General features: G+C 34.5%; 1 protein-coding gene across 1 annotated transcript; it reads left to right on the forward strand.

Moving 5' to 3' along the window:
• Positions 1-4,537: 4,537 nt before the first annotated feature.
• On the forward strand, positions 4,538-6,053 carry LOC129748651 (zinc carboxypeptidase-like). The gene is made up of 3 exons (XM_055743320.1): positions 4,538-5,298; positions 5,360-5,647; positions 5,707-6,053. The coding sequence occupies exons 1-3, from the start codon at positions 4,548-4,550 to the stop codon at positions 5,934-5,936; spliced, it is 1,269 nt and encodes a 422-aa protein (XP_055599295.1). The 5' UTR covers positions 4,538-4,547; the 3' UTR covers positions 5,937-6,053.
• Positions 6,054-15,383: the final 9,330 nt, after the last annotated feature.

Consider the following 15,383-nt stretch of genomic DNA (forward strand, 5'->3'; position numbering starts at 1 on the left):
TCTCAAAATCCCATACAAACTTCAGGCTCGTTGAGCGACCCCTTCCCGTGATCCGATCTGGCCCAAATTTGGCATGAGATCTTGTACTAGGCCTAGGATCAATTTTAGCCTGCAGCGCATAACTTTTTCAAAAGTCGGGTCATTTGGGGCACTCTAATGTACATTTATTATTGTGAACTTCAAAAATGAACTTTTTTGTTATTTTATTTTGATAATTAACAATTTTTATCATTTTTCGAAACAACTTTTAATCAGCGTAAATGTCTGGCCTGCTCTTAAAACTGATTTCAAATTAGGAACTTTTTTCTTTTTTATTCTGATACTCTATTTTAAATTTTTTTTCTGTACATTGATGCTTTTGTCCGAAGCTTTAAAATCTGGTTTATTCGAAATATCGATATGTGATCGTTTTCTGATGGTGGAAATAATAATTTAAAATTATTCAAGACTTAAAATTTATTTTCAAGCAAACTTCTAGTTCATTCATTATTTATTGTGTATTTTATGGGTTGATATTATTTCTGACTGAATAAGAATTTTGGAAACACGTACGCCTCCCCATGGACGAGTTCTTTGCACGGGCCTGATAAGCACAACATATGTTTTCTCAGTCAAGAGCTTTTACATTTAGAAGAACCTGGTTTGGCACTAACGAAGCTCAAATGTGAAGCAATTGCTTAATTTCGATGCATTCTCTGTAGCCTATTTGAGTTGAATTTTTAGAGAAGCTCAATGACAACATCACGTAAACTCACCAACATGAGACGAAGTACGAAAAGTTACAAAAATGTGAGTTCAATTACTATATACTGTAAAACTGAGATTTTTGAGAAACCAAGTATATTCTATAAAAATAGTAATCAAATTAACGAAAAAAAAACTAAAATTGAATTTAGAAAATTGGTTCATTGTTAAACGAGATACAGCGATGCAAAGCCAACATTGGGTGTCTTTTTTGGAGTAAGCATTTTTTTTTCTAGCGGAAGTTCCGGGATAGCGGTCAAAACTTCCTTCGTGATTCCCAAATATTCAAACATACATGGATAGATTCATTCTTGACTATTTCAAATATTAATAAATTAGCGTAATATAAGAATCCTATCAGAAGATATAAGAATTTATAAAGAGATTTTTTCGGGTCTTTTTTCATTCGGAATCAGCTACTGATAATCAGGTAAAACATTTAAACCTAATTTTTAGAGATGTACCGAATAGTGGTATTCGGCGAACGGCCGAATACCGAATAGTGACCTTTTCAACTATTCGGTCGAATATTCTGTTGAATTTTCAATGCAAAACAAAACAATAAATTCATTTTTCTTGTATTTCTGCCATCTTAATGCCTCTCATGTTTTTAAGTTGATTATTTCCAACCAGATGTATAATTCATCAGATCTTTTTTAAGTAGAGATCTCTTTGATTTTCAAAATGTCACCATTAGATGAAAGGACATCAGATGACTTGTCGCTTCTAGGACGTTTATCACAAAAAAATTGGGTTCCAGTGAAATTTGGGACAAAACATTTCAAAACAGGTGTCAAGCTGTTTGAATTTGCTTTTTTCTATGTTGAATTAGATGAATGTCCAATTTTTGCTAGATATTTTAAAAATAGGTGCCAGAAAGAAAGCTGATCTTTAACCTTAAGCATTAAATACTTTCTACGACACGTATCCACACGGCTGGGTCGGGTTTGAACGATTCTTTGAAAAACTTGTAATAAAACCGGAAAATCTGAACAGAAACTAAGCATCATTCTCAAACATACAAAAGGAAAAGAATTAAAATTACTTGAAATTTAAAGTTTTCATCGAATCACAACAGAATTTTAAAATTTTCAAAGATACTTTTGAGTTTTTTATTTGATTTCTGAGTAAACTCGGGTAAAATCCGGAAAGTTAAAAAAAATATGTGTCATCCCGGTCAGATTTAACTTTTCTCGAATTCTTTATTTGGTTTATGGACAAGACTGAATATATCAAGAAGTATAATCGATATATAAAGCTATCTACAGTAAAAAATACACTGGTACACCTTAAATGTTTTACTGAACCATAAGTTTTTGATTATTTTAAAGCTTTTTCAACATTTCTTGTAGATATTTTAAAAATTATCTCATTAAGTCTGTTTTGATTAAATTTTATAAAAAATAAATATTCGGCCTATTCGGCCGAATACCTAGCTCAACTATTCGGTGAGCCGAATATTCGGCTTAACGGTTTTTTGGCGGTATTCGGCGCCGAATATTCGGCCGACCGAATATTCGGTACATCTCTACTAATTTTTAATTACTGATAAACCAGAATAAATTATCTCAAAAATGAATTTAAAATCATAAAAATAAGTGAAGATTTGCGGCCAGGGTAACGCACTCAAGCTCTCGGGTCACCTTGATCCGGACAGTTTTATTATGGATATTTTTTTTTTTGAGGGAGCACTTCCGGTGGACACAGGAAGTAGCCTGGTATGTATAACAGATTGTGTATTGGGTAATTATGCAGGTTCAATAATGCGGCACAGAATGCCCGATTGTCCCAACTATAGGTGTTTATTTCGTCGTAAGTCAGTAGGTTAAACTTTAAACCAAGTTTACACATATTCTAGTAGAAAATGAAAACTTCACAGAAGATAACATTTTTTTCTCAATGCATACATTTAAGGCCAGAGATTAAAGATTCAATTAATTAATTGATCATAAAAGCTCACTTTCCAGGGCTCAAGAATATTTTAAGCCAACTTAAAACCAAAAACCAAGCTGGTTTATCAATTGTATTCGCATGTTTTTAAATAACAATAAACTAAGAAATGAAATATCTCATGAACATTTAGTTTTCAAAATATGTACGTGCGTCAGTAGAGAAGCGGTGTTCCAACTTCGTCTTGAGTGTTCGTTTTGCCCTTATACCCCCCATGTATTTGAAAATATCAATTAAGGCCGTAACAAATTTCAAATCCTTCTTTTGTCACTCAGAGTTGGAACACCGCAAGGGGGGGAGAATAAAAAATAATGCAATAAATAAATAAATTGGAATCGATTGCACGAAATCTTGTAAGCAACAAAACTGCATACAATATCCTTGCACAAAATCTATAGATCAAGTGATTTTTTATCGAATCAATGAATAAAATCAAGATTAGAAAAGGTGAAATATCTTCCGAAATTGGTTTTTTGGTCTTGTAATCTTTCGGATATTTGATTTTTTCGAAATTTACATGAAATACTTCAAACTTTATTTATTTCCCCCTTCGGGTTTTTCGGAAATTTCGAAGGGGGGGGGGGGGGGGGGGTGACAAAAGAAGAAAAAGAAATTTGTTCCAGCCTAAAGTTTTTTGATATTTAGAATTTGCACTTAGTATTTAGATCTCTCGAAACCTTAGAAAAAAACAAAAGATATCTTAAAATCTAGAAAAATAACTGCTGAATCGTATTAATTCTGAGACGACCTTCAAACCTTAAAATTTGGAGCTGTTTCTTTTAAGCGCTGAAGGAAACCATGTTTATCTTACTTACAGGTTTTTTTTTCTGATGCAACTTTGCCATTTTTCGGAATATAATTTCTAGCTTATAGGCACCACGATACGTGGATATTGTTTGAGGAGGACCTGTGAACACTCGGAGTATTCGAGCGAAGGATGAGTTAAAAACCATCTTCGACGACGTGCAGGAGAACGGAATATGAAGGCGAAGGATAAACCACGAGCTCGCGCGACTCTTCCGCGAACCCAGTATCCAGAGGGTGGTGAAGGCTGGACGGATACGCTGGGCAGGGCATGTTGAGAGAATGCTGGACGACTGTCCTGCAAAACAGGTGCTCGCGCAACAAGTGAGTGGTTAGACCAAGTGGAGCGTGATCTGGCGAATGTGGGATGTCCGAGAAATTGGAGAATGATTGCCATGGACCGAGTGAATTGGAGGAATTTTCACCACCAGGTTATGTCGTGAGACGGAAAACCATGTAAATAAATAAAAGATTATATTCATCGTAAAATGTAAAAACCATAAATTTTCGATCGCCTTGCAGCAATTTTTTAAAAATTAATCTCTTAGGACCTCAGGGCAAGGAATTTTTCAAATATACTCATAAATATGTGTGTCAGCAAACAATTTACAACGCTTTATCGGCACACTCTTGAGCCTTAATAGATTTGATTTGATTGGGAGAGCAATCAAACATCGAATTTAACTTGTCACGGTAGTCAGAGTTATTGTAACTCGAAACACGTCAATTGAGGTAGGTCAAGCATAATCGACAAAATTTTTCGGTATCGATTGACAGGATAGGGTTGAGTTCGGATAATACCCAAAAAAGTTCACGACTATAATTGTCTGATAAGAATTTTTGAAATCCTATCTACGCGATTTGGTATTCAGTAAATCGGCCTTTGGAGGGAATGATAACCGGCTTAGAATAGATAAAGCTGCATGAATAAATAGCTCATTTGGCTGACGATTTCGGGTTTCGGACAGATTAGGCTTATCACTGTTTTTAACGACTATTTAAGAACATCGGTTGAGGGAATGAGTTGCAGAACCGTTTCGGAAGTCGCGATGTTTTGTAAACTTTTATTTTTGGCCCTTGTGGCCTCGTCGATAGCCGAGAAGGCTCGGTACGACAACTATCGGCTGTACCGTATCCAGATCGAGAACACTGAGCAGTTGGAAGTGCTTCGAGGAATCGAGGAGATTGGTGAAGGCTACGATTTCTGGACCGAACCAGCCAATGTTGGCAGCCATGCTGACTTGGTTGTTCCTCCTCATAAGTTTGGAGAGTTCAGTGATTTTGTGGAGCGATTCAACCTGCAAGCTTCGTTGAGCCAGTCGAATCTTCAGACCATTTTTGATGAAGAGCAGAGACGTCCAGCCCGGTCGGGAATGAGCTGGACTGCCTATCACCGACTTGATGTGATCTTCGCTTGGATGGACCAGTTGCTGGCGACTTATCCAAATGTGCTGACTCCGATTTCAGCTGGACTCTCTTTCGAGGGACGACCTCTGCGGGGTCTGAAGGTATCGTACAAGGCTGGCAACCCAGGTGTCATGATCGAAAGTTTGATCCATGCTCGTGAATGGGTTAGTGGAGCTACGGCCACCTGGATTCTGAACGAACTGCTTACGTCGAACGATCCCCAAGTTCGAAATATCGCTGAGAACTACGACTGGCATTTCTTCCCGGTGGCGAATCCAGATGGATACGAATTCACCCACACCAATACCCGCATGTGGCGCAAGACTCGTCAACCACATAGCATTCTCTGCATCGGAGCTGATCCCAACCGTAACTTTGGCTTCAACTGGAATCGTGAGTGTTGTGTTCAACTTCTTATCAGCATGGGTTTTAACTGTAAGCTTTATAATTCCAGAGGGAGGTTCTTCATCGGTCGCCTGTTCCGACACTTTCCATGGACCTCAACCATTCTCGGAATCGGAAACGCGTGGCTTGATGGAATACTTTGCACAACATGCCGAAACCATTAGTACCTACATTTCGTTCCACTCGTTCAGTCAAATGTTGCTTCTTCCCTACGGACACACCACCCAGCATTTGGATAATCACGACCAAATCCTGGCCATCGGTCAGAAGGCAATCGATAAGCTTCGGGAGCGTTACGGAACCCAGTACGTCGTTGGAAACATTGCCGAGACCATTTGTAAGATAAATTTTCGCTTCAGTGATAACATGTGATAAACCAATTCTTTTCCCCTGTAGACATTGCATCGGGTGGTAGCATCGACCACGTGAAGGGCGTTTACGGAACCCCCATTGCTTACACCTATGAGTTCAGGGATACCGGAACCCACGGATTTGCCCTCCCAGCCGACCAGATCATTCCCAACTCGGAAGAGGCGATGGACTCGATCATTGTGATCCTGGAGGAAGGCGAAAAGGAGGGATTGCATCGGGCTGCTGCTGCCGCGGCTGCTGCAAGAGCTGTCTAAGATCAAGCTTATGCTTAGCAAGGCGACACTCGTCAGATGTTTTTCTACGGTCAAAAACTGGTTAACGATGAGGGGCAAATAGTACCATTTAAGCTGCATTTTGTTGAATGAAATACAGTTTTATGCAGAAATCACAAATATTGATATTTATTTTCTTCCTAGATCATCAAAACGATTCATACCAACATATTTTGATCGCCTTCCACAGTACACGAGCTGGCTTGCTCAGATGAAAGAACTGGCAACACGATTATTTTAAAACAAAGACACAGATTTGCTTATGACAAACGACATTCGAAGCGTCAATGTGAGAACACCAACGCAAATTATCTTGAATTAGAGGTTTTCGAAATTCAATTTCAGCGAGTTATAATAACAGTATCCAAAAAAGCTCCTAAGTTATCAATTGTCATTGATCACCAAAACCAAAGCCCGATTAAAACGAACACAAATCGTCGTCATTGTAATTGATACCTCACTAACTCACACGCTCTCTCGCAACACTGACAAAATTTTCGGGGCATTAGGTCCCGATGGCAATGCAACACCAGGTCAAACCCAGTGCAAAACTGTCCGAATAATCAAACAAGAAGACAGTACTTAGTGGTGCACCAGTGCAAACCTAGGGCAACACTCGGAATAAACAAATACGGTAAAGTAATCAAAGCCAGCAGAAGATGCCAAAATTAGAATCTGGATTCAATTCTCATTTCAAATGTTAGCTTCGAAGAATAGTTTGGTACCGCCCACCGCGACAAGTCAAGGTAATCATGGTGAGGAAGATCTGAAACAGTAAAATAACTCTTTAAGCGGGCCATAGACTACACAAATGGATTGTGTAAATTCGATGATTCCACGATGACTGTTTGTTCTTTGCTTGCCCAAACACGATGCAAACATATTTCACGCGAACACAAACGATCAACGGCGAAAATAGCAACAGCAACAACAAACCCGAATGGGGCTAAGTAAATGGCCTGAATTTTGTACAAACAGCGCCATACACCATGCCACAGAGGGTGGTTTAAACAAAATATTTCGATCCCGACCGATTTTGCTCAAACTGTTTGCGTGATCATTTAATCCTCATCCGCATTAGAGTGTCATTTTGACACTATTGCAAGTTTGAATGCTTGTAATTTTTTCAGAAGCTTCAAAAAGAAAAATTTCTTCTGGGACCCTAAATGGATTTAAAAGTTATGAAATGAATTTGCGGCTTTATCGGTGAGGGTTAAAGAGTTGAAATGAAAGACGGATAGAAGATCAGAAGAAAATTCTAAGGTGGTGAAAAGAGCGAAGAGCATTTGAAATAGAAGCTTGACCACATGCTAAATTCTTTGTCCCACATCAATTAACTGTATTGAAGAAGTAGTACCCAATAGAGAAGGCACTACATTTTTCGATACAGTTAATTCTGGATGGTTCGACCGCCATGTGAGTGTGCACATGTGCCGAACCTAGCCATCGATGGAACGATATCGCACAATAGAAGACTTAACAGAGCAACCACATGCTAAATTTTTTGTCCGTTCGGCACATGTGCACACTCACATGGCGGTCGAACCATCCAGAATTAACTGTATCGAAAAATGTAGTGCCTTCTCTATTGGGTACTACTTCTTCAATACAGTTAATTGATGTGGGACAAAGAATTTAACATGTGGTCAAGCTTCTATTTCAAATGCTCTTCGCTCTTTTCACCTTTAGAATTTTCTTCTGATCTTCTATCCGTCTTTCATTTCAACTCTTTAACCCTCACCGATAAAGCCGCAAATTCATTTCATAACACAAATTCACGGTGATTTCTCCTCTTAAAAATAATGAATTTAAAAGTTCTTAAATATTGCATCTTTACTTTATTTATGGACTAACCCTGGAAGCCTGGACAAAAAAAACTCCCTTTTCCGACTTAGAGTGTCATTTTGACACTCCAAAAGTAAAATCTATTTAATTCGTTTGAATTAATTTGAACTTCATACAAAACTTATATCAATAGAAACCTTGTAATGTCAGTAAAATATGTTTAGAACATTATATATAGCTAAAGCTTATAGTTTTCTCGTTATTCAGCATGAAAGAAAAAAAAAACCGAAAAAAACATGCCTCAGGAAAAGTGCTGTAGTTCATATATTACACGTCCAAAAAAAATATTTGCTTTATGCATGTGAAAGCTGAAGTTAATGTCTACATCATGAAGCCAAGAAATATTTTTTTAAATTTTTTTTTAATGAAATGGTCACAAAAAGTTCAAAAAAGAGGTCTGAAAAACCTACTTTTCATTAGATTGCTAGTAAAAACTGTTTGAGCGGTGGTAGAGCTTTTGAAAAAATATTATTACAAATTTTATTCTAATTCTAACATTTTGTTGTCTTTAGATTTTTTCTGCAACAAAAATTGAATTAACGGGAATTTTTCAAAGTTGGCTACTTTGCGCGATTTTTTTACAAATTGAAATTTCATCTGTTTTTGTGGTCCACTGTCAGGTTGTACCCGGATTTTCAGTGCTTTTACTTTGTTTGGGTCAATCAAAAGTATATTCATTTGAATGCACATTTAATATAGATTCTAATGAGGTGCAACAATTCACGCTGTGAGATTTCACAATAATATGAAAATTATAAACGTAAAATCATTCCTGAATTTCAAGAACCACAAGCAGCGCGTCTAGCAAAACGTGTTAGTTTGCTCTCCGAGTAGGTACGGTGAGTGGTGATTTGGGCAGAGAGCAAAGCCGAGAGCCGAAATAATGATGCGTGTCGTACGTTTCTTGGTTGGAAATTTTCTATTGGGGGCCGTTCAAATATTAAGTAAAGCAATTTTCGATCATTTTCAATCCCCCCACCCCCCCTACGTAACACATTCGTCTCAGATTTTCGATCCTAAATCCACAGAGCGTAACAAACTCTTACCCTTCCTCCACCTCCTAAAAGCGTTACGTAATATTTGAATGGCCCCTTGATAGTAGTTCACGTTTGCTTGTCACGACACGCATCACTATTTCGTCTGTCGGCTTCGCTCTCTGCCCAAATCACCACCCACCGTACCTACTCGGAGAGCAAACAAACACGTTTTGCTAGACGCGCTGCTTGTGGTTCTAGAAATTCAAGAATGATTTTACGTTTATAACTTTCATATTTTTGTGAAATATCACAGCGTGAATTGTTGCACCTCACTAGAATCTAGATTAAATAAATGTATTTTTCATTGAATATACTTTTGATTGGTCCAAACAAAGTAAAAGCACTGAAAATCCGGGTACAACCTGACGGTGGACCACAAAAATAGATGAAATTTCAATTTGTAATAGAATCGCGTAAAGTAGTTAATTTTGAAAAATTCCCGTTAATTCAATTTTTGTTGCATGGAAAATCTAAAGACAGCAAAATGTTAGAATTTTAATAGATTTTGTAGTCATATTTTTTCGAAAACTCTACCATTGCTTAAACAGTACTTACAAGCAATCGAATGAAAAGTAGGTTTTTCAGACCTCTTTTTTTTAACTTTTTGTGACCATTTTATTAAAAAAAATTTGAAAAAATATTTCTTGGCTTCATGATGTAGACATAATTTTCAGCTTTCATATGCATAAAGCAAATATTTTTTGGACGTGTAATATATGAACTACAGCACTTTTCCTGAGGCATGTTTTTTCGGATTTTTTTTTTCTTTCATGCTAAATAATGAGAAAACTATAAGCTTTAGCTATATATATTGTTCTAAACATAATTTATTGACATTACAAGGTTTCTAGTGATATAAGTTTCATTGTAATCGGTTAGATATAAAAAGGGCTATGACGATTTTAGCTTGGAGTATCAAATTGACAATCCTAGTGCTGATTAGGGTAATGAAATGTAATGAGGATGAGGGTTAAGCAGTGCCATATACGATGCAAATCGTGTTCACAGTGATAGAATTTCATCGAATTGAATCGCATATGTGCAAATATTATGTAGTATGCAGCCCGCTTTTGGTACAGAGAACTCATACGACCATAAAGCGGTTTCAGATATCAATGGAATGGATGTAGTTGAGGGAATCCTACTTGGAAAATAGAATAGATGAAAGGCATAATGAATGAAAGATAAAACAATTTTACCAAAGTGTCTCGTTGGAGTCGTGTTGAAAATGGCGCCACACACGCGGTTTATCCTCCTCTGTGGTGCGTTCTTTTCAAGTTCTTCGATCTAAGCAACCCAATTATTCCTCATGGTAGATTTTTTCAACCCCAGCAAACATTTTTGTAACTACATTCTTCTGTTGTTTTGATTCACGTTCCATATTCATTATAGAATGATCGTATGAAAGTTTTAAAAAAATACAGCATTTACCTACTAGAGCAAAATTTCATTTCTTTTTAAAACGACAAAAACTACACCAATTGAGCGTTATCCGACACCTTATTCGTAACTATCCAAAGAATGCAAGATTTTTCTGTGTAAGCCTTCAAATCGTTGCTTGCGACATATTTGTTTGTTCTGTCACTGGTCAATATTAGTCAATTTCCATCTCATCTTCAGCCATCTGGATGGACTGCTGGTTGCAGAGATAACATGACGATGATTTTCTCACATGATATCCGCGAGGAAGCAAAATTTTTTAACAAACATGGCGGACTTTCTATCATATCCTATTTAAACTGACTTCAGACCACATTTTATACGATCGATTCACTATGCATCTAGAATTGCGATTCGCAACACCATTTTAAACGATTTACGTTATCAGTTCTGATGCTATTTCACATTAGCTGAGTACATGGCCGTAGGAACGGGAGGAGGGGGTTCGTTGGTTAAATCCCCCTCTCCACCCCCCCCCAAATGAAGGTCCATAAATTTTCCTTTCTAAACTTAAAATTACAAATTCCTAATCAAATTTTGATGAACGACTAAACTGAATCAAGTGTATGTAACAATCTCGAGTCAGAACTATAGCCAAAATCTTGAAATCTTATCCAAGGACAATAGTTTAAAAAAAATAACTTGTTCATTGGAATATAATCCCGAATATCGATTTTCAATAAGCTTGTCAAATCACCCAGATTTTTACAGAGTTATCGCACTTCATTCGCTGAATCAAACAACATTTAAATTGAGCTATTAAATTTATGTATTTGAGTTTAAATTTTTCAATTTAGTTTCATTAAAATTAATGTGAATTATTTTTTGAAATGTGATTAAAAATCGACTGAATTATTTTGGTTTTTCTTCATGATTTTAATCTAATAGTTTTGATATTGGCCCCAGATTTGCACGGACTTATAGCGTGCTTTTTCCACCTAGTGACATACCAGTTGCTACCTAGTTGCGCACTAATTGCTGTCATCGTGCTCATTTATTGCTCTAGTGGATAGGGGAACTGGGAGTAAGACGCCCACGTTAAGAAGAATCTTTCATCACTCGTAAATGAAGAATACAATCCAGTAAATTAGACAATAGTTTTGAAATGGGGACTGTTCTTCACCAGAAATATACAAACAGGAACACCTTTACAAATTATTTACGTCTTAATCGTAAAATTTTGAAAGGCTTTCTAAAGTATGATTTCCATTTCGTTTTGGGTAAAGTGCGCATATGTGTGTTTCCATACGCGCCGTTTAACGTTAAATATGTGGTTATTAATTCAAGAGACCTCCGGACGTGTTTGCCAGATAAAAACACTTTTTTTCTACTTCACAGATGGTAAAATGTCTTGCTACGCGCAGTGCTGTCAGATATACTGACGTTCTTGTGTATAGTTAATTAAATTTATATTAAATTTAGGAATTTTAAATATATTCGTTTATATTCAAGTTAGGTTTTCCAATTCAACATATAAATATCCTTAAAATTGTGATGAAAACTGCATATATATTTAAACAAACATAGCCGCTGGTCGTGGCCTAGAGGATAGCGTTCCAGTCTTCTAAGCCAGAGTCCATGAGATCGAGTCCCGATCACGGCACATATAGTACTCTTTCTGTGGTCTGACGTTTTTAGTATTTGTAAGATGCTAGCCATAATATCCTTGAAAGATGTACGCCTTAGAGTTAAGTAAAATTAGATCTCTTCAAAGAAACATGAAGTTTCACTGAGGTCCTATATGTGTGTGTTCGTTTTTTAAACATGAAACATGGTTAAAGATAAACGGACATGGCGCGTTTTGCCCTGCCTAGACAAGTTTATAAAAACCCGTTTAAAATAACATAAAAAATAATTGAATAAGGAAATCTTTCGTTGTGTGATGATTGTCAAGACCAATGTTCATCATTGGAACAGATGCCAGATAAATGTTTTGCTGATAGATTTCTTAATTCCTTACGAGAAAAGTTGAAAAATTGCAAGAAAAGCTATTCAAAAAATTTGTTTTCGTCAAATTTACGCAATTTAGAAAACTTAGAAGGTCTACAAATGTTTATAAACGCATAAAAGTGTAAATAGAACAAACTGGAATTTTTAGAAATGTTGAACAATGTTTGTTTAGTGAAATACTGATGGTGGCGCATCTTGTCCCGACTGCGCATTTTATACCCAGTTCCCCTACTAGTTTCGCACGAAAAACGGACGGGGTCCTCTGAGAAGAAAGTCAGTTTTGTAAAAAGTTCACCAATACTGTTACCAATGTTGTCAAAATTACCAACAGCTGTTTGTGACTGAAAGCAAAACAGTCGAAGTAATGGAGGGAAAAATTATGGTTGCCGCGATTTTGAATCTCTCAGCCAAGCCAAATCCTACTATTCGCTGGCCAGTGCAATCCAGACACGAAAAAAGACATTCCGGATGTAAAGAACCGAGTGAAATCAGAAGCAAACTGAGAATCGAAAAAAACACGCTATTAGTTTAGAATTATCCCGGATTTGGTGGTCCAAATTTGCTTATTAACATGAAAATTCGATGCTTGTCATAAGAATTCGGATTCTGTCTCTAGTTTATTGTTACTGAACTTCAGTTTAGTTCATCAATGTTAAAAATTCATTATTCGAATCTCGGTTTTGAATTTCACACTTCAATATTCGAAACTCCTCATTTCGAAACACAAAAAGATAATATTCAAAATTTCAAATCATTTTGAAGATTCGATATTTTAACTTTGTTTATTATGCAGATTTGGAGCTAAAGAAAGTTTCATAATGGTGATCCAGAATTGTAAAATCTAAAACAGCTGCATCATTCTTAATTTTCATTCAGATTCACAAGTTGAATTTCGAATAAATAATCAAAGAAAAATTCACATTGAAAGCAAAAAATTCAGAGTTCGAATAAGATTTTTCTGGCCAAAAGACTGATCTAAATATCGCTTTTTGGCTCATAATTGGTAACAATTATTATCTGGAACATAGATCCAAAAAAACGCTTTCAAATTCAGAATTTATGTTTAAAAGGCAGGTTCAAAAGGCAGAAGGAATAAAAATTAAAAATTCAAATTCAGCTCAAAATTGAGTTTTATTCATAATCATGTTTAAAATATCTATGGAGAATTTGATTAAGGATCCAAATTACAGGCGATCATAGTTCTTGATTCAAAAATTAAATTTGTTATTTTATCGGAATGAGTTTGGAACACAAAGCAAAAGTAAACTTATATGTAAAAAAATCATTAAACAAATAATTAATATAATTTTTGCGACCAATGAACTTGTTCTTTATTTTTAAGATAAAGTTCAACTGAGAATGAATTTTACTGGTTTTTTGATTTATTTTATTAGTACTCTGTATTTCACCGTTTTTGTTATTATTGAAATTTCTGTAATAGTTGCAATTTTTGTCGTTTTTGTGATTTTTGTCATTTTTGTCATTTTTGTCATTTCTGTCATTTTTGTCATTTTTGTCATTTTTGTCATTTTTGTCATTTTTGTCATTTTTGTCATTTTTGTCATTTTTGTCATTTTTGTCATTTTTGTCATTTTTGTCATTTTTGTCATTTTTGTCATTTTTGTAATTTTTGTAATTTTTGTAATTTTTGTAATTTTTGTCGCTTTTGTCATTTTTGTCATTTTTGTCATTTTTGTCATTTTTGTCATTTTTGTCATTTTTGTCATTTTTGTCATTTTTGTCATTTTTGTCATTTTTGTCATTTATGTCATTTATGTCATTTTTGTCATTTTTGTCATTTTTGTCATTTTTGTCATTTTTGTCATTTTTGTCATTTTTGTCATTTTTGTCATTTTTGTCATTTTTGTCATTTTTGTCATTTTTGTCATTTTTGTCATTTTTGTCATTTTTGTCATTTTTGTAATTTTTGTCATTTTTGTCATTTTTGACATTTTTGTCATTTTTGTCATTTTTGTCATTTTTGTCATTTTTGTCATTTTTGTCATTTTTGTCACTTTTGTCATTTTTGTCATTTTTGTCATTTTTGTCATTTTTGTCATTTTTGTCATTTTTGTCATTTTTGTCATTTTTGTCATTTTTGTCATTTTTGTCATTTTTGTCATTTTTGTCATTTTTGTCATTTTTGTCATTTTTGTCATTTTTGTCATTTTTGTCATTTTTGTCATTTTTGTCATTTTTGTCATTTTTGTCATTTTTGTCATTTTTGTCATTTTTGTCATTTTTGTCATTTTTGTCATTTTTGTCATTTTTGTCATTTTTGTCATTTTTGTCATTTTTGTCATTTTTGTCATTTTTGTCATTTTTGTCATTTTTGTCATTTTTGTCATTTTTGTCATTTTTGTCATTTTTGTCATTTTTGTTATTTTTGTCATTTTTGTCATTTTTGTCATTTTTGTCATTTTTGTCATTTTTGTCATTTTTGTAATTTTTGTAATTTTTGTTATTTTTGTAATTTTTGTAATTTTTGTCATTTTTGTCATTTTTGTCATTTTTGTCATTTTTGTCATTTTTGTCATTTTTGTCATTTTTGTCATTTTTGTCATTTTTGTCATTTTTGTCATTTTTGTCATTTTTGTCATTTTTGTCATTTTTGTCATTTTTGTCATTTTTGTCATTTTTGTCATTTTTGTCATTTTTGTCATTTTTGTCATTTTTGTCATTTTTGTCATTTTTGTCATTTTTGTCATTTTTGTCATTTTTGTCATTTTTGTCATTTTTGTCATTTTTGTCATTTTTGTCATTTTTGTCATTTTTGTCATTTTTGTCATTTTTGTCATTTTTGTCATTTTTTTTTCATTTTTGTCTTTTTTGTCATTTTTGTCATTTTTGTCATTTTTGTCATTTTTGTCATTTTTGTCATTTTTGTCATTTTTGTCATTTTTGTCATTTTTGTCATTTTTGTCATTTTTGTCATTTTTGTCATTCTTGTCATTCTTGTCATTTTTGTCATTTTTGTCATTTTTGTAATTTTTGTCATTTTTGTCATTTTTGTCATTTTTGTCATTTTTGTCATTTTTGTCATTTTTGTCATTTTTGTCATTTTTGTCATTTTTGTCATTTTTGTCATTTTTGTCATTTTTGTCATTTTTGTCATTTTTGTCATTTTTGTCATTTTTGTCATTTTTGTCATTTTTGT

This window comes from Uranotaenia lowii, chromosome 2, assembly GCF_029784155.1.
Source record: "Uranotaenia lowii strain MFRU-FL chromosome 2, ASM2978415v1, whole genome shotgun sequence".
NCBI classification, from domain to species: Eukaryota; Metazoa; Arthropoda; class Insecta; order Diptera; family Culicidae; genus Uranotaenia; species Uranotaenia lowii.

Coding starts and splice junctions, on each gene's coding strand:
- LOC129748651 (XM_055743320.1), top strand. CDS start 4,548: ATGTTTTGTAAACTTTTATTTTTGGCCCTTGTGGCCTCGTCGATAGCC. Junction 5,299..5,359: donor CTTTGGCTTCAACTGGAATC/GTGAGTGTTGTG, acceptor TTATAATTCCAG/AGGGAGGTTCTTCATCGGTC. Junction 5,648..5,706: donor AAACATTGCCGAGACCATTT/GTAAGATAAATT, acceptor TTTCCCCTGTAG/ACATTGCATCGGGTGGTAGC.